We start from the raw sequence: 19,919 nt of genomic DNA on the forward strand, positions 1-19,919 counted from the left end.
CAGAGCAGGGTAGGGTAGGGTCAGGGTAGGGGCAGTAGGGACAGGTAGGGTAGGGGTAGGGTAGGGTGGGTAGGGACAGGTAGGGTAGGGACAGGTAGGGTGGGTAGGGACAGGTAGGGTAGGGAAGGGTAGGGTAGAGGTAGGGTAGGGTAGGGTAGGGAGTAGGGACAGGTAGGGTGGGTAGGGACAGGTAGGGTAGGGGGACAGGGTAGGGTGGGTAGGGACAGGTAGGGTAGGGTAGGTAGGGTAGGGTAGGGTAGGGAGTAGGGACAGGTAGGGTGGGTAGGGTAGGATGGTAGGGAAAAGGAAGGGTAGGGAAGGGTAGGGTAGGTAGGGACAGGTAGGGTAGGGTAGGGGTAGGGTAGGGTAGGGAGTAGGGTAGGGCAGGTAGGGTAGGGTAGGGACAGGGTAGGGTAGGGTAGAGGGTAGGGGTAGAGTAGGGACAGGTAGGTTAGGGGGGTAGGGACAGGTAGGGTAGGGGGGGACAGGGTAGGGTAGGGGTAGGGGGTAGTAGGGACAGGTAGGGTAGTGGGTAGGGGGATAGGGACAGGTAGGGGGGTAGGGACAGGTAGGGTAGGGTAGGGGTAGGGAGGTAGGGGTACAGGTAGGGTAGGGACAGGTAGGGTAGGGGGAGGGTAGGGTCAGGGTAGGGACAGGTAGGGTAGGGAGTAGGGACAGGTAGGGTAGGGGGTAGGGTAGGGTCAAGTAGGGGGTAGGGTAGGGCAGGGGAGGTAGGGTGGCGGTAGGATTGGGTAGGGGGTAGAGTAGGGTAGGGGAGACTATGGTAGGGGGGTAGAGTAGGGTAGGGTGGGGGTAGAGTAGGGGTTGGGCAGGGGAGTAGAGTAGGGTAGGGGTAGAGTAGGGACAGGTAGTGTAGGGGTAGGGTAGGGATAGGTGGAGTAGGGACAGGTAGGGGGTAGGGGTTAGGGACAGGAGGGTAGGAGGGTAGGAGTAGGGTAGGGGTGTAGTAGGGTGGGGGGTAGGGGCAGGGGTAGTAGGGACAGGGGGTAGGGTAGGGAGGTAGGTAGGGTCGGGTAGGGGTAGAGTAGGGTAGGGACAGGTAGAGTAGGGTAGGGTTAGGGACAGGTAGGGTAGGGTAGGGGGTTGGGTAGGGTAGGGACAGGTAGGGTAGGGAGTAGGGACAGGTAGGGTAGGGACAGGTAGGGTAGGGGGAGGGTAGGGAGAGGTAGGATAGGGGTAGGGACAGGTAGAGTAGGGAGTAGGGACAGGTAGGGTAGGGACATGTAGGGTAGGGGGTAGGGTAGGGACAGGTAGGATAGGGGTAGGGTAGGGTAGGGAGTAGGGTCAGGTAGGGTAGAGGATGGGGGTAGGGAGATAGAGTAGGGGGAAGGTAGGGGGAAATAATTTATTGGGGGCACCCAAATGGCCTCTGCTCTGCTGCAGCCTGTAGTGTGTGTGTGTGTGTGTGTGTGTGTGTGTGTGTGTGTGTGTGTGTGTGTGTGTGTGTGTGTGTGTGTGTGTGTGTGTGTGTGTGTGTGTGTGTGTGTGTGTGTGTGTGTGTGTGTGCTGTCAGTGGGGCTAACACCCTTGGAGTCTGGTGGGGTCGAAAGGTCACCGAACATTCCTCAGAGGTAATGGGGCCACTCACCCCGACCCACTGCCCGAATCCACAGCAAGTTATAGAGACTAAACCACTGCCTGAATCCACAGCTAGTTATAGAGACTAAACCACTGCCTGAATCCACAGCAAGTTATAGAGACTAAACCACTGCCTGAATCCACAGCTAGTTATAGAGACTTAAACACTGCCTGAATCCCCAGTTAGAGACTTAACCACTGCCTGAATCCACAGTTAGAGACTTAACCACTGCCTGAATCCCCAGTTAGAGACTTAACCACTGCCTGAATCCCCAGTTAGAGACTTAACCACTGCCTGAATCCCCAGTTAGAGACTTAACCACTGCCTGAATCCCCAGTTAGAGACTTAACCACTGCCTGAATCCACAGTTAGACTTAACCACTGCCTGAATCCACAGTTAGAGACTTAACCACTGCCTGAATCCCCAGTTAGAGACTTAACCACTGCCTGAATCCCCAGTTAGAGACTTAACCACTGCCTGAATCCACAGTTAGAGACTTAAACACTGCCTGAATCCACAGTTAGAGACTTAACCACTGCCTGAATCCACAGTTAGTTATAGAGACTTAACCACTGCCTGAATCCACAGTTAGAGACTTAACCACTGCCTGAATCCCCAGTTAGAGACTTAACCACTGCCTGAATCCCCAGTTAGAGACTTAACCACTGCCTGAATCCCCAGTTAGAGACTTAACCACTGCCTGAATCCCCAGTTAGAGACTTAACCACTGCCTGAATCCCCAGTTAGAGACTTAACCACTGCCTGAATCCCCAGTTAGAGACTTAACCACTGCCTGAATCCCCAGTTAGAGACTTAACCACTGCCTGCCTGCTTTATACTGAACCTGACATTTCATCTCCGTCTCTTTCTCCGCCCTCCGGAGTGACCTGAGGTTTTCAATCGAGCCGACGGAGGAGGAAGCACTGGTCTCAACCTGTCTCCCTGCCCACCCTCCCGGTCTAAGAACTGCTGATGTGTTTATGGAGGAGTCTGTCTCTGTGTGTCTGTGTGTTAAGCTAAAAGCGTTAATACCTTCCAAAACAAACACAGCACTGTTGACATTCATCACCACAGAGAAAGACTCACAGAGCTCACAGAAAGACTCACAGAGCCACAGAAAGACTCACAGAGCTCACAGAAAGACTCACAGAGCTCACAGAAAGACTCACAGAGCTCACAGAAAGACTCACAGAGCTCACAGAAAGACCCACAGAGCTCACAGAAAGACCCACAGAGCTCACAGAAAGACCCACAGAGCTCACAGAAAGACCCACAGAGCTCACAGAAAGACCCACAGAGCTCACAGAAAGACCCACAGTTCAGAGGAGAAGCCAGGAGCATTATAGTCTTGACTGTCATTTCACCCTCAAGACCAATGCTATTCAGAGAGAGATAGAGATGAGGCGAGGGATGGGGGGAGGGGGGTGGAGAGAAAGAGAGGGAGAATGGAGTGAGGACAGAGAGAGAGAGAGGGTGTGAAAGACAGAGAGAGAGAGAGAGAGAGAGAGGGTGTGAAAGACAGAGAGAGAGAGAGAGAGAGAGAGGGTGTGAAAGACAGAGAGGACAGAGAGAGAGGGTGTGAAAGACAGAGAGGACAGAGAGAGAGAGAGGGTGTGAAAGACAGAGAGGACAGAGAGAGAGAGGGTGTGAAAGACAGAGAGGACAGAGAGAGAGAGGGTGTGAAAGACAGAGAGGACAGAGAGAGAGAGGGTGTGAAAAGCAGAGAGATAGAGAGAGAGAGGAGTGATGGAGAGAGGGGGTGTGTGAAAGGCAGAGAGGGGACTGATGGAGAGAGGGGGTGTGAAAGACAGAGAGAGGACAGAGAGAGAGGGGGGGTTGAAAAGCAGAGAGAGGACTGATAGAGAGAGAGGGTGTGAAAGGAAGAGAGGACAGAGAGAGAGAGAGACAGACAGACAGAGAGAGAGAGAGAAAGAGAGAGAGAAAGAGAGAGAGAGGAGAGAGAGAGAGAGAGAGAGAGAGAAAGAGTGAGAGAGAGAGAGAAGAGAGAGAGAGAGAAAGAGTGAGAGTGAGAGAGAGAAAGAGAGAGAGAGGAGAGAGAGAGAGAGAGAGAGAGAGACATTTGAAATGTCTTTTTAAAATGTTTGACACATCCAGGTGGTTATTAATGCCCCCACCGGCTCATCACTCTCCCATCCCTCCATCCCTCTTTCTCTCCCATCCCTCCATCCCTCTTTCTCTCCCATCCCTCCATCCCTCTTTCTCTCCCATCCCTCCATCCCTCTTTCTCTCCCATCCCTCCATCCCTCTTTCTCTCCCATCCCTCCATCCCTCTTTCTCTCGCATCCCTCCATCCCTCTTTCTCTCCCATCCCTCTTTCTCTCCCATCCCTCCAACCCTCTTTCTCTCCCATCCCTCTTTCTCTCCCATCCCTCCATCCCTCTTTCTCTCCCATCCCTCCATCCCTCTTTCTCTCCCATCCCTCCATCCCTCTTTCTCTCCCATCCCTCCAACCCTCTTTCTCTCCCATCCCTCTTTCTCTCTCCATCCCTCTTTCTCTCCCATCCCTCCATCCCTCTTTCTCTCTCATCCCTCTGTCCGGAAAAACTGACGCTTGGGAAAAGTAGTGCACTATATAGGGAATAGGATACCGATTGGAATGCAGGCATAATTCTCTCTCTCTCTCTCTCTCTCTCTCTCTCTCTCTCTCTCTCTCTCTCTCTCTCTCTCTCTCTCTCTCTCTCTCTCTCTCTCTCTCTCTCTCTCTCTCTCTCTCTCTCTCTCTCTCTCTCTCTCTCTCTCATTAATAATAAATGGTATACAGTCCAAATCACACCCTATCCCTTTATCCCTGCACTACTACCAGAGCTCTATGGACCTGGTCAAGAGCAGTGCACTATATAGGGAATAGGGAGCCTTTTGGGATGCAGCCCCTCTGGTCTGGTAAAAGGTCAAACTGCCTTTTGGGATGCAGCCCCTCTGGTCTGGTAAAAGGTCAAACTGCCTTTTGGGATGCAGCCCCTCTGGTCTGGTAAAAGGTCAAACTGCCTTTTGGGATGCAGCCCCTCTGGTCTGGTAAAAGGTCAAACCGCCTTTTGGGATGCAGCCTCTCTGGTCTGGTAAAAGGTCAAACTGCCTTTTGGGATGCAGCCCCTCTGGTCTGGTAAAAGGTCAAACTGCCTTTTGGGATGCAGCCCCTCTGGTCTGGTAAAATGTCAAACTGCCTTTTGGGATGCAGCCCCTCTGGTCTGGTAAAAGGTCAAACTGCCTTTTGGGATGCAGCCCCTCTGGTCTGGTAAAAGGTCAAACTGCCTCCTGGTACCAGTACAGGAGGTCATCTGAAGCTGGAGGTCTGTTGAACATGTGGGGGTCTTTAAGTAGACTGCAGGATTTATTTCAGCTGTTTACAGCAGAGCCTTTACAGGCCCTCTCTCGCTGGTTATGGGAGTGCCTTTGTGTGTGTGTGTGTGTTTAGAGCTCCACAGAGGTCATGGGGTCAAGGCCTGGGGAGAATAGGGTGCTGCTGAGGGTCCCTGTGGGGCCGTATATGAGAGAAGGAAGGGTGTGTGTGTGTGTGTGTGCGTGCGTGCGTGCGTACCTGTGCGTGTGAGACACGTTCATGTATCCATGTGTGTGTGTGTGTGTGTGTGTGTGTGTGTGTGACAGGGGGCACCATTTGGTAAGGATAGAGGAGATTACATCTAATCCATTAGCTCAGAGGGTTTTGGGTTTGCAATCTGGCCAATGAGCCTCAACCCGTATCTGATACTTTGACAGAGCGCCTCGACCCCCCTCCCATGTAAGATTATGGGCTCAGTAGGTTTGAGTGACAAGGGTTTTCCTCTGTGTTATTGTTGTCGTCCGGCCCAGACGGAAGACGGGATGAGAGGGATGAGTGAACAGGGTGTGGCGCGGTCCGTTTCATCTGTTCTCATCCCTCTGTTCTCCCGGGTGTCTCTTTAACTTCCTTTCTCTGCCCTGAAATCTCTCTTCTCTCAGTAACTAGCTGGCTGTTCTGCCAGGCTTGTCCTGCCAGGGATTTGTCTTGCATGGACGGGCCGGGAGGGAGGGAGGGCGCGGGGGGCCAGGGAGTGAGGAGGGGATGGAGGGGGCCGGGAGGGACCAGGGCCTTTGTGGAAGTGACAGGGGCGTATCTGGGAAGTCACAGCCTGATGGACCTCTTAGCCGTCTGGGCTCCGTGACAGAGAAACGGGGGAGACCGGGGGAGACATGGGGAGACGGGGAGACAGGGTTGAGACAGGGGAGACCGGGGAGACAGGAGGAGACCGGGGGGAGACCAGGGGAGACCGGGGGAGACATGGGGGAGACAGGGGGAGACTGGGGGAGGCCGGGGGAGACCGGGGAGACAGTGACACTAGCTGGGTGTGTGAGGGAGGTTTCACCGTTCCAGTCTCGTGGGCTCAGTGTCTCTCTGCCACACATCAAAAACAGAGCGGCGCTGTCTGACACACAGTCTTGTGCAGCTGACCTTGTGGGGACATACAAATCAGTCCCATTCAAAATCCTATTTTCCTTAACCCTAACCTGTACCCTTACCTAACCTTAACCCTAAACCTTAGCTCCTAACCCTAAAACTAACCCTAAAACTAACCATAGCTCCTAACCTTAACCCTAAAACTAACCCTAGCTCCTAACTCTAGCTCCTAACCCTAACCCTAAAACTAACCCTAACACCTAACCCTAAACCTAACCCTAACCTTAAAACTAACCCTAGCTCTAACCCTAGCTCCTAACCCTAAAACTAACCCTAACCCTAGCCCTAACCTAACCCTAGCGCCTAACCCTAGCTCCTAACCCTAACCTAAAACTAACCCTAGCTCCTAACCCTAGCTCCTAACCCTAAAACTAACCCTAGCTCCTAACCCTAACCCTAAAACTAACCCTAGCTCTAACCTAACCCTAGCTCCTAACCCTAACCTAAAACTAACCCTAGCTCTAACCTAACCCTAAAACTAACCTAGCTCCTAACTAGCTCCTAACCCTAAAACTAACTCTAGCACCTAACCTAAACCTAACCTTAACCCTAAAACTAACTCTAGCACCTAACCTAAACCTAACCTTAACCTAAAACTAACCCTAGCTCCTAACCCTAACCCTAAAACTAACCTAGCTCCTAAACCCTAACATAACCTTAGCCCTAAAACTAACCCTAGCTCCTAACCCTAACCTTAACCCTAAAACTAACCCTAACCTTACCTTAACCCCAAACTCCCTAGAAATAGCGTTTGACCTTGTGGGGACCAACAAAATGTCCCCAGTTTGACAAATTTTGTTTGTTTGCTATTCTATAGTTAGACACATCCACACACACATACACCACACACGCACACACACACACGCACACACACACACACACACACACACACACACACCTGGCGAAGCAGGTTTGGGGTCTCTGCACTTTGTCAGTCCCACTTCCCTTCACTCTGTGAGAAACAAGACTTCAGAAGCGATGCTGAATATTACAACTGTCGTCTTGAAACGTTGATAGCAGTGAACGTGTCACTGGGAATGACCCATATCATTCTGCTGGTAACACTTGTTCTTTTTACTCCTTGATAGTCCCCCTTTCTCCCCCTTCCTCCCCCTCCTCTCCCCCTTTCTCCCCCTCCTCTCCCCCTCCTCTCCCCCTTTCTCCCCCTCCTCTGTTCCCTCCTCTCCCCCTCCTCTCCCCCTTTCTCCCCCTCCTCTGTTCCCTCCTCTCCCCCTCCTCTCCCCCTTTCTCCCCCCTCCTCTCCTCCCTCTCTCCCCCTCCTCTCCACCCTTTCTCCCCCTCCTCTCCACCCTTTCTCCCCCTCCTCTTTTCCCTCTGTTATCTCCTCACCTTTGGGCGGTTTATTTACTTACCCCTCCATCTCCCACCTTTCACCCTGTCTGAGCTGGCCCTATTATGCCTGACCCGGAAGCATGCCCTCGACATGGAAGGATGACTGTGTGTGTGTGTGTGCGCGTGTGTGCGTGTGTGTGTGTGTGCGTGCGCGCGCGTGTGTGTGTGCGTGTGTGTATGTGCATGCGTGCGTGTGTGTGCGTGCGTGTGTGTGCGTGCGTGTGTGTGTGTGTGTGTGTGTGTGTGTGACGTCAGCTCCAGTGTAGATGCACCCAGCAGGTTAAACAGCTGTAAGAACAGACGAGGACAGGAGACACTATGACCAACACAGTCCTCCCTGACACACACACACCATTATAACCTGTTACACCCTGCAATTAACTCATCAGTGAAGAGGAGAATGGAAGCCCCCGAGTCATTGAACCAGGTCTGCATATATGGCGGCGTACAGTAAGGGCTCTAGGTTTACTTCAGTGGGTCTTTTTATAACAAGGGTGGCTAAGATAAGTTGAGCTTCTGAAAGGCCCCTATGAATCCTTCTGTTAGACCCACTCTGACCCAGTTTACTATGAGTAATGGGGGATAGAATGCTGTGGAAGGCTCCAGAGTTCTAGAAAGGTCAGGGGTCATATCCTGGATTGCAGGGTGCAGAGTGGTATCCTTGCTGGGTAGTAGGAGGGGTGAGAGGGACAGGGTGAGAGTTGAGAGGGAAGGGGTGATAAAATACTTTGGCTAAAAGGCATACAGCTGATGTCAGAATTAATCAGAATTTACTTTTCGTAGCAGGTTAGGAGAACTTATGTAGCAGGTTAGGAGAACTTACGTAGCAGGTTAGGAGAACTTACGTAGCACGTTAGGAGAACTTATGTAGCAGGTTAGGAGAACTAACGTAGCAGGTTAGGATAATTAGGTCAAGGTTAGGAGAAGGGTTAGCTAAAATGCAAAAAAAAAATCTACTTTTGACGTCAATTTGACACAAGCCGTATACAAACTAGCCATGACCGTGACAAAAGGGTGAGAAGGATTTGTGTTACACTTTGTGTTGAGTTAGTAGCCTTGGAAAGCCTCAAGTAGTGAAGCCACAAGTATGAATGTGAGTTATCGCCCCCTTGTGGATTAGAATGTAATAACCAGTTCAGTTTTAGGATACCAGAAAGAGAACCTGGATTTGCAGGTGCACAGTCATCCAGGTGTGGGAGCTGACAGGCTGTTGGGGGAAAGGTGTTAGAAAGGTATCAGGTATCTCTCGCTCTCTGTCTCTGGGTAAACAAACAGGTATGCAGAGGGGGTGTCAACAGCTGCCTATAGAGAAAGTGGGGGGGCAGAGGTATTTCTGTGCTCCACTTCTCTTCCTTTACAAAATAATGCAGGGAAGCTATATGGAGGGAAGCTACATGCAGGGAAGCTATATGGAGGAAGCTATATGGAGGAAGCTATATGGAGAGAAGCTATATGGAGAGAAGCTATATGGAGAGAAGCTATATGGAGAGAAGCTATATGGAGAGAAGCTATATGGAGAGAAGCTATATGGAGAGAAGCTATATGGAGAGAAGCTATATGGAGAGAAGCTATATGGAGAGAGAGAATGAGAGGGAGACAGCAAAAGAGAGGGAGGGAAAGAGAAAGGGAGAGAGGGAAAGAGAAATGGAGAGAGAGAAATAGAAAGGGGAGAGAGAAAGAGAAAGGAGAGAGGGAAGCTAAAGGGAGAGAGAGAGAGAGAGAGAAAGAGCAAAACAGAGCAAAAATGAGTGATGAAGGGGTGCTTTGATGTCATCATGCCCAGTGGTTAAGGTCATTGGGCCCACAGGACACTGCACAGACACAAAGACCTCTAAATAGTCCCCCACTCCCTCTATCCCTCACTCCTCTCTTCTCCTCTCCTCTCTTTTTTCTCTCTCACTTCTCTGTCCCTTTCTCTTTCTCACTTGAGGAGCCTGTCTCTGGCATTTATTCATAGGCTTTGCTTTTGTGTCGGACATTTGGTTAATTTGGTTCACATGGACACGTTTCTGAACACACGTGTGTGCATCAGGTATGTGAGCGTGTGTGTGACAACCGTTCAGTCCTCCAGTCCCAGCAGGCGGCTGCTACACCCTTTGTGTTTCCTCTGTTTTCCACTAGTTTAATATCACCAGTCGTCCTCTCTGTTTTCCACTAGTTTAATATCACCAGTCGTCCTCTCTGTTTTCCACTAGTTTAATATCACCAGTCGTCCTCTCTGTTTTCCACTAGTTTAATATCACCAGTCATCTTCTCTGTTTTCCACTAGTTTAATGTAACCAGTCATCTTCTCTGTTTTCCACTAGTTTAATATCACCAGTCGTCCTCTCTGTTTTCCACTAGTTTAATATCACCAGTCGTCCTCTCTGTTTTCCACTAGTTTAATATCACCAGTCGTCCTCTCTGTTTTCCACTAGTTTAATATCACCAGTCGTCCTCTCTGTTTTCCACTAGTTTAATATCACCAGTCGTCCTCTCTGTTTTCCACTAGTTTAATATCACCAGTCATCTTCTCTGTTTTCCACTAGTTTAATATCACCAGTCGTCCTCTCTGTTTTCCACTAGTTTAATATCACCAGTCGTCCTCTCTGTTTTCCACTAGTTTAATATCACCAGTCGTCCTCTCTGTTTTCCACTAGTTTAATGTAACCAGTCATCTTCTCTGTTTTCCACTAGTTTAATATCACCAGTCGTCCTCTCTGTTTTCCACTAGTTTAATATCACCAGTCGTCCTCTCTGTTTTCCACTAGTTTAATGTAACCAGTCATCTTCTCTGTTTTCCACTAGTTTAATGTAACCAGTCATCTTCTCTGTTTTCCACTAGTTTAATATCACCAGTCATCTTCTCTGTTTTCCACTAGTTTAATGTCACCAGTCGTCCTCTCTGTTTTCCACTAGTTTAATGTAACCAGTCGTCTTCTCTGTTTTCCACTAGTTTAATATCACCAGTCGTCCTCTCTGTTTTCCACTAGTTTAATGTAACCAGTCATCTTCTCTGTTTTCCACTAGTTTAATGTAACCAGTCATCTTCTCTGTTTTCCACTAGTTTAATATCACCAGTCATCTTCTCTGTTTTCCACTAGTTTAATGTAACCAGTCGTCTTCTCTGTTTTCCACTAGTTTAATATCACCAGTCGTCCTCTCTGTTTTCCACTAGTTTAATATCACCAGTCGTCCTCTCTGTTTTCCACTAGTTTAATATCACCAGTCGTCCTCTCTGTTTTCCACTAGTTTAATATCACCAGTCGTCCTCTCTGTTTTCCACTAGTTTAATGTAACCAGTCGTCCTCTCTGTTTTCCACTAGTTTAATGTAACCAGTCATCTTCTCTGTTTTCCACTAGTTTAATGTCACCAGTCGTCCTCTCTGTCTTCCACTAGTTTAATATCACCAGTCGTCCTCTCTGTTTTCCACTAGTTTAATGTAACCAGTCGTCCTCTCTGTTTTCCACTAGTTTAATATCACCAGTCGTCCTCTCTGTTTTCCACTAGTTTAATGTAACCAGTCATCTTCTCTGTTTTCCACTAGTTTAATATCACCAGTCGTCCTCTCTGTTTTCCACTAGTTTAATATCACCAGTCGTCCTCTCTGTTTTCCACTAGTTTAATATCACCAGTCGTCCTCTCTGTTTTCCACTAGTTTAATATCACCAGTCGTCCTCTCTGTTTTCCACTAGTTTAATATCACCAGTCGTCCTCTCTGTTTTCCACTAGTTTAATGTAACCAGTCATCTTCTCTGTTTTCCACTAGTTTAATATCACCAGTCGTCCTCTCTGTTTTCCACTAGTTTAATATCACCAGTCGTCCTCTCTGTTTTCCACTAGTTTAATGTAACCAGTCATCTTCTCTGTTTTCCACTAGTTTAATATCACCAGTCATCTTCTCTGTTTTCCACTAGTTTAATGTCACCAGTCATCTTCTCTGTTTTCCACTAGTTTAATGTAACCAGTCATCTTCTCTGTTTTCCACTAGTTTAATATCACCAGTCATCTTCTCTGTTTTCCACTAGTTTAATATCACCAGTCGTCCTCTCTGTTTTCCACTAGTTTAATATCACCAGTCGTCCTCTCTGTTTTCCACTAGTTTAATATCACCAGTCGTCCTCTCTGTTTTCCACTAGTTTAATGTCACCAGTCGTCCTCTCTGTTTTCCACTAGTTTAATGTAACCAGTCGTCCTCTCTGTTTTCCACTAGTTTAATATCACCAGTCGTCCTCTCTGTTTTCCACTAGTTTAATGTCACCAGTCGTCCTCTCTGTTTTCCACTAGTTTAATGTCACCAGTCATCTTCTCTGTTTTCCACTAGTTTAATGTAACCAGTCATCTTCTCTGTTTTCCACTAGTTTAATGTCACCAGTCATCTTCTCTGTTTTCCACTAGTTTAATGTAACCAGTCATCTTCTCTGTTTTCCACTAGTTTAATGTCACCAGTCGTCCTCTCTGTTTTCCACTAGTTTAATATCACCAGTCATCCTCTCTGTTTTCCACTAGTTTAATGTAACCAGTCATCTTCTCTGTTTTCCACTAGTTTAATGTAACCAGTCATCTTCTCTGTTTTCCACTAGTTTAATATCACCAGTCGTCCTCTCTGTTTTCCACTAGTTTAATGTAACCAGTCATCTTCTCTGTTTTCCACTAGTTTAATATCACCAGTCGTCCTCTCTGTTTTCCACTAGTTTAATGTAACCAGTCGTCCTCTCTGTTTTCCACTAGTTTAATGTCACCAGTCGTCCTCTCTGTTTTCCACTAGTTTAATGTCACCAGTCATCTTCTCTGTTTTCCACTAGTTTAATATCACCAGTCGTCCTCTCTGTTTTCCACTAGTTTAATGTCACCAGTCGTCCTCTCTGTTTTCCACTAGTTTAATGTCACCAGTCATCTTCTCTGTTTTCCACTAGTTTAATGTAACCAGTCATCTTCTCTGTTTTCCACTAGTTTAATGTCACCAGTCATCTTCTCTGTTTTCCACTAGTTTAATGTAACCAGTCATCTTCTCTGTTTTCCACTAGTTTAATGTCACCAGTCGTCCTCTCTGTTTTCCACTAGTTTAATATCACCAGTCATCTTCTCTGTTTTCCACTAGTTTAATGTCACCAGTCATCCTCTCTGTTTTCCACTAGTTTAATGTAACCAGTCGTCCTCTCTGTTTTCCACTAGTTTAATATCACCAGTCATCTTCTCTGTTTTCCACTAGTTTAATGTCACCAGTCGTCCTCTCTGTTTTCCACTAGTTTAATGTCACCAGTCATCTTCTCTGTTTTCCACTAGTTTAATATCACCAGTCATCTTCTCTGTTTTCCACTAGTTTAATATCACCAGTCATCTTCTCTGTTTTCCACTAGTTTAATGTCACCAGTCGTCCTCTCTGTTTTCCACTAGTTTAATATCACCAGTCATCTTCTCTGTTTTCCACTAGTTTAATGTCACCAGTCATCCTCTCTGTTTTCCACTAGTTTAATGTCACCAGTCATCTTCTCTGTTTTCCACTAGTTTAATATCACCAGTCGTCCTCTCTGTTTTCCACTAGTTTAATGTCACCAGTCATCCTCTCTGTTTTCCACTAGTTTAATGTAACCAGTCATCTTCTCTGTCTTCCACTAGTTTAATATCACCAGTCATCTTCTCTGTCTTCCACTAGTTTAATGTCACCAGTCATCCTCTCTGTTTTCCACTAGTTTAATGTCACCAGTCGTCCTCTCTGTTTTCCACTAGTTTAATGTCACCAGTCGTCCTCTCTGTTTTCCACTAGTTTAATGTCACCAGTCGTCCTCTCTGTTTTCCACTAGTTTAATATCACCAGTCATCCTCTCTGTTTTCCACTAGTTTAATATCACCAGTCGTCCTCTCTGTTTTCCACTAGTTTAATGTCACCAGTCGTCCTCTCTGTTTTCCACTAGTTTAATGTCACCAGTCGTCCTCTCTGTTTTCCACTAGTTTAATGTCACCAGTCGTCCTCTCTGTTTTCCACTAGTTTAATGTAACCAGTCGTCCTCTCTGTTTTCCACTAGTTTAATGTCACCAGTCGTCCTCTCTGTTTTCCACTAGTTTAATATCACCAGTCGTCCTCTCTGTTTTCCACTAGTTTAATGTCACCAGTCGTCCTCTCTGTTTTCCACTAGTTTAATGTCACCAGTCGTCCTCTCTGTTTTCCACTAGTTTAATGTAACCAGTCGTCCTCTCTGTTTTCCACTAGTTTAATGTCACCAGTCATCCTCTCTGTTTTCCACTAGTTTAATGTCACCAGTCATCTTCTCTGTTTTCCACTAGTTTAATATCACCAGTCGTCCTCTCTGTTTTCCACTAGTTTAATGTCACCAGTCGTCCTCTCTGTTTTCCACTAGTTTAATGTCACTCCTCAGATGAGTGCTTATTAATCCAAAAAGGAAAAATATCAGCAACAGCCAAAGATGGTCACCACAAGTCATTTACAAGTCCTGCTTGTAAAGGATTTTTAAAGACAGTCTGTTGCTTTTAAGTCATGTTTTTCTTTACTTTAGTCATGCTTAGAGAGAATGTGTGTGTGTGTGTGTGTGTGTGTGTGTGTGTGTGTGTGTGTGTGTGTGTGTGTGTGTGTGTGTGTGTGTGTGTGTGTGTGTGTGTGTGTGTGTGTGTTGTGTGTCTTGTGCTTCAGACATGTCCTCTAAGGGCCGTATCTAATGGTCAGTGACTGTTTGAACTCTCTCCCCACCTTCACCTTGATCCCAACGTCTATATGTACAGTGTGGAATTGTCTGACTAGTTTGGACAATAGGTACATTTCCTCTGCTGGTTCTGTGTGTTATTTTAAAGTCAACTGTTTGTTTAGTTTAGGTTGTGGTATTGAACCAGCTGGAAGCTTCTCTGTGTAGATCAGCGGGAAGCTTTCAGTCCACTAAACTAAAGGTTTGTTATGTATTTTAGGACCGAATGGCCATTCTCCATTCCCCATTCTCCATTCTCCATTCCCCATTCTCCATTCTCCAGTCCCCCCCATTGTTTCCCAAAACACTCCCCCTGGCTGCCTCTCTGTTAGACAAGAGAGTGTAAAGTGAAACACCCTGGGGCTCTCTCTCTGGCAGTGCTCTGCTGTGATAGGAGGAAGAGGCACTCTCAGGGTGTAATGTTTTAATTCAACCACTAGAGGGCAGCCGTGTTGCACCAATCTACCAGAAAGCAACCAAACTCCACACAGTCAGAATGCTTAATAATAAGTGTCAGGAAGGGAAAAACACTTCTGTTAATGAAGAGTTTTCAAGCTCTTCCTGTGTCATGTTGTATTTGAAGTATTCTTGGACCATTCCTAATCTCCCTCTCTCTCCTCTCCCAGTCGGTGTATAACCTGGCCAACGTGGCGTGTAAGTGTCATGGCGTGTCCGGCTCCTGTAGCCTGAAGACGTGCTGGCTCCAGCTGGCAGACTTCCGCCGCGTCGGAGAGTTCCTGAAGGAGAAGTACGACAGCGCCGCCGCCATGCGCATCGGACGCAAAGGGAAACTGGAGCAGGTAGATAAACGCTTCAACGTCCCGACCCCCGAGGATCTGGTCTACACCGACCAGAGCCCAGACTACTGTCTGAAGAACGACACCACCGGCTCCATGGGAACCCTGGGGAGACTCTGTAACAAGACGTCGGAGGGGATGGATGGCTGTGAACTCATGTGTTGTGGGAGAGGATACGACCAGTTCAAGACCTATAAGCATGAGAGATGTCACTGCAAGTTCCACTGGTGTTGTTATGTCAAGTGTAAGAGGTGCACTTCACTGGTGGATCAGTTTGTCTGCAAGTAGCGAAGGAAGGGAGGGGGTCTGGACGATGGGGAAGGGAGGGGGTCTGGACGATGGGGAAGGGAGGGAGTCTGGACGATGGGGAAGGGAGGGGTCTGGACGATGGGGAAAGGATGGGGGGGTCTGGACGATGGGGAAGAGAGGGAGTCTGGACGATGGGGAAGGGAGGGGGGGAATGGGGAAGGGGGGTCTGGACGATGGGGAAGGGAGGGAGTCTGGACGATGGGGAAGGGAGGGAGTCTGGACGATGGGGAAGGGAGGGAGTCTGGACGATGGGGAAGGGAGGGAGTCTGGACGATGGGGAAGGGAGGGAGTCTGGACGATGGGGAAGGGAGGGAGTCTGGACGATGGGGAAGGGAGGGGGTCTGGACGATGGGGAAGGGAGGGGGTCTGGACGATGGGGAAGGGAGGGGTCTGGACGATGGGGAAGAGAGGGAGTCTGGACGATGGGGAAGGGAGGGAGTCTGGACGATGGGGAAGAGAGGGAGTCCGGACGATGGGGAAGAGAGGGAGTCTGGACGATGGGGAAGAGAGGGAGTCTGGACGATGGGGAAGGGAGGGAGTCTGGACGATGGGGAAGAGAGGGAGTCTGGACGATGGGGAAGGGAGGGAGTCTGGACGATGGGGAAGAGAGGGAGTCTGGACGATGGGGAAGAGAGGGAGTCTGGACGATGGGGAAGGGGAAGGGAGGGGCTGGAATGGAAGGACATGTAGCCTATGAAGGGTGTAAGATTATATAACAATAATAAATAAATAAAAATAAATCATGAACTATATAAATAAATAAAGTAAACAAATGCATTGCTAGTAATTGAATGAGACTTTTATATGACTCAAGCTGCCTGAGGGAGGACTTGACCGACAAGCAGGCGAATGCAGAACAGAAAGGCTGTTCGTTTTGTTTGTTCTCTACTGGTCGGCCATTTGCTTCCTCTCCCCTTCGCAACTGTCCACTGATTGGTGGCTCATGCAGTGACGACCAGGAAGTGATGTCACCAGTATCCTTGTTCCCTGGTTGGTGGAATGGGAGGGGAGGCTGGATAGACTCCTCTTACTTTAAAGACTCTTCAAAATGAGAGTGAGGAAGTCAGAGAGCGAGAGAGGGAGAGAGAGAGAGGGGGAAAGAGAGAGAGAGAAGGAGAGAAAGACTAGAAAGGGATGGATCCCAATGAACTGTGCCAAAGCTCCTTTCACCTCCTCTTCCACTCACTCCTCTCTTCTCCACCCTTCCCACTATAGGTTGTTTCTGCATTGTGTTTTATGTCTCACCCTTATTTCATCACCCTCTTACCATCACCCTGTTAGAGCTCTTAGAAACCACCAGTCCAAGCCAAAGGTCACCACCTCACACATATGAACTGTTGAGTTTGGAACTCTGTAACCATGGAATCACAGCATGTGTTCTAATCACTTACCCACTAGACATCACGTTGACCTCTAGCCTGGAAGACAGGACAGCTCATGACTTTGGGCACAGAAAGCAAACATAGCTCTGTGTAACTTATAGGGACCATGTGAGTCCCAGAGGACAAGAAGAACAAGAGTTGTGTTGATTGAAGGGAGGAGGACTCTGAGACCTTGGCTGGACATATTGAAATAAGAGAAGAGAGAGAGAGAGGAAACACCTACGTCCTTCTACAATACATAGACCTCTCACTCTACCTTTAAATGAATGCTGTTCTATCATCTAACAGCATCATTACATTGTCTGGACTGGATTACTGATCAGTGGCCCCGTGGCCCCTGACTGTTCAATAACAGACTGCTGTATCTCTATATTCAACAGGTGGGCCACAGCTATTGTGACCATACCAATAGCCGTCTCCAAGCCAATGTCATGAAATTCACACAGCTACCAAGCTTTGTTAGGAGGATGAAACAAATGTGTTATAGAGTTAAAATGTGTGTCTGGGAATGAATTCTATAAAGCAGAAGAAAGTGAACGGAGGAAATCGGAGGACTGAAGATTATTATTGTGGGGATAAAGTACATAGAAATAGCTGTCCATCAAAAATTATATTTTATTAATAATTACTTTTTCATTTTATACTTCATATATGTATTGTTTTGATGATCCTGTCTTTTGACATGGAGGCTTTGGTTTCGTCCTATTCCCTATGTAGTGCACTACTTTTTGCCAGAGTCCTATGGTCCCCGGTCAAAAGTAGTGCACTATATAGGGAATATGGTGTTATATGGGACACACCCTTTTAGACATTGTTGTTCAGCGGAACCTCTATCCCTGGGGTTCCTTCCTGCTTGGAATGTCTACTGTCCAATCTCTGCCAAACGCTGCCCACTCTTCAGCCAATGACAGACAAGCCTTTCCTTTGTCATCCAATGAGTGTTGTGGCAAAGTACTACTCATGTAAATATCAGCAGACCTTATCCTTATATGCAGATTATGACACTTTTACAACATACAGACTCCAGGTCTCTCAGAGTGTGTTCTTGTCTATATTATTGTCTCTGAAAGATTGTTGTCTTGATGTGATCCATAAATATGCTCCATGTGTATATTGTATTATCCCCCCACCTCAAAACAGCAATATTAAACCAATAATAGTGATGATTATAATAACTAGAAGTGTTTTCCTCTTTCCTGATCCTCTCAAGATGCTCTTCTAGAGACGGGGAGGCTGAAGAGGTCTACTGTGTCTTCATTTATTTCCCTCCTCTTCCATACTGCTGTGTGTGTGTGTGTGTGTGTGTGTGTGTGTGTGTGTGTGTGTGTGTGTGTGTGTGTGTGTGTGTGTGTGTGTGTGTGTGTGTGTGTGTGTGTGTGTGTGTGTGTGTGTGTGTGTGTGTGTGGCCTCTCATTATCAATAATGTTTTATGACACATTAAGACAATACTTTCAGGGTTTTTCCCATATACTTAGTCATTGTGCTAACGCTAGTTAGCATTGGCTCACAAATCTACCTGTAACTTCCTTCATACTGGACAGAGAGATATACAAATGGTATCCATGAGTTCATCGGACTCTGGGGAAGTAGATAAAGTGCCCCAGTGCCAAAATCCCCAAGTATCCCTTTAAATTGTGTGCACCTGGAGTGGGAAAAATACTACCAATAGCCATTCATAATATATCAAGCAATACATTATGCATAGGTGCAGAACTATTGTAAACAACAGACAGAGTAGCAGCAGCATCAGGGTTATGCTGTAGCATATGGCTAACCTAGCCTAGCGTCTCCTCTCCTCTGTAGTAGTGTCAGACCTAGCCTAGCATCTCTTCTCCTCTGTATTAGTCATGGCTAACCTAGCCTAGTATCTCTCTCCTTTCGTCTGTAGGAGTCATTAACCTAGCCTAGCGTCTCCTCTCCTCTGTATTAGTCATGGCTAACTTAGCCTAGCATCTCCTCTCCTCTGTATTAGTCATGGCTAACCTAGCCTAGTATCTCTCTCCTTTTGTCTGTAGGAGTCATTAACCTAGCCTAGCGTCTCCTCTCCTCTGTATTAGTCATGGCTAACCTAGCCTAGCGTCTCCTCTGTAGGAGTAGTAGTGTCAGACCTAGTCTAGCGTCTCCTCTGTAGGAGTAGTAGTGTCAGACCTAGCCTAGCGTCTCCTCTGTAGGAGTAGTAGTGTCAGACCTAGCCTAGCGTCTCCTCTGTAGGAGTAGTAGTGTCAGACCTAGTCTAGCGTCTCCTCTGTAGGAGTAGTAATGTCAGACCTAGCCTAGCGTCTCCTCTGTAGGAGTAGTAGTGTCAGACCTAGCCTAGCGTCTCCTCTGTAGGAGTAGTGTCAGACCTAGCCTAGCGTCTTCTCTGTAGGAGTAGTAGTGTCAGACCTAGCCTAGCGTCTCCTCTGTAGGAGTAGTAGTGTCAGACCTAGCCTAGCGTCTCCTCTGTAGGAGTAGTAGTGTCAGACCTAGCCCAGCGTCTCATCTCCTCTGTAGGAGTAGTGTCAGACCTAGCCTAGCGTCTCCTCTGTAGTAGTAGTGTCAGACCTAGCCTAGCGTCTCCTCTGTAGGAGTAGTGTCAGACCTAGCCTAGCCTCTCCTCTGTAGGAGTAGTGTCAGACCTAGCCTAGCGTCTCCTCTGTAGGAGTAGTGTCAGACCTAGCCTAGCGTCTCCTCTGTAGGAGTAGTGTCAGACCTAGCCTAGCGTCTTCTCTGTAGGAGTAGTAGTGTCAGACCTAGCCTAGCGTCTCCTCTGTAGGAGTAGTAGTGTCAGACCTAGCCTAGCGTCTCCTCTGTAGGAGTAGTAGTGTCAGACCTAGCCCAGCGTCTCATCTCCTCTGTAGGAGTAGTGTCAGACCTAGCCTAGCGTCTCCTCTGTAGTAGTAGTGTCAGACCTAGCCTAGCGTCTCCTCTGTAGGAGTAGTGTCAGACCTAGCCTAGCCTCTCCTCTGTAGGAGTAGTGTCAGACCTAGCCTAGCGTCTCCTCTGTAGGAGTAGTGTCAGACCTAGCCTAGCGTCTCCTCTGTAGTAGTAGTGTCAGACCTAGCCTAGCGTCTCCTCTGTAGGAGTAGTGTCAGACCTAGCCTCTCCTCTGTAGTAGTAGTGTCAGACCTACCCTAGCCTCTCCTCTGTAGTAGTAGTGTCAGACCTACCCTAGCCTCTCCTCTGTAGGAGTAGTGTCAGACCTACCCTAGCCTCTCCTCTGTAGTAGTAGTGTCAGACCGAGCCTAGCGTCTCCTCTGTAGTAGTAGTGTCAGACCTAACCTAGCCTAGCGTCTCCTCTGTAGGAGTAGTGTCAGACCTAGCCTAGCGTCTCCTCTGTAGTAGTAGTGTCAGACCTAACCTAGCG

The 19,919-nt window shown here is 47.8% G+C and overlaps 1 protein-coding gene across 1 annotated transcript in view; it reads left to right on the forward strand.

Moving 5' to 3' along the window:
• LOC121843879 (protein Wnt-5b) overlaps positions 1–15,208 on the forward strand; it is a 32,857-nt gene extending 17,649 nt beyond the window's left edge. Inside the window, exon 4 of the mRNA XM_042313741.1 lies at positions 14,712–15,208. Within this exon, the coding sequence (XP_042169675.1) occupies positions 14,712–15,170 (459 nt within the window). The 3' untranslated portion in view covers positions 15,171–15,208. The remainder of the gene's footprint in view (positions 1–14,711) is intronic.
• The last annotated feature ends 4,711 nt before the right edge of the window (positions 15,209–19,919 follow it).

The sequence above is a fragment of the Oncorhynchus tshawytscha genome, unplaced genomic scaffold (assembly GCF_018296145.1).
Source record: "Oncorhynchus tshawytscha isolate Ot180627B unplaced genomic scaffold, Otsh_v2.0 Un_contig_4323_pilon_pilon, whole genome shotgun sequence".
NCBI classification, from domain to species: Eukaryota; Metazoa; Chordata; class Actinopteri; order Salmoniformes; family Salmonidae; genus Oncorhynchus; species Oncorhynchus tshawytscha.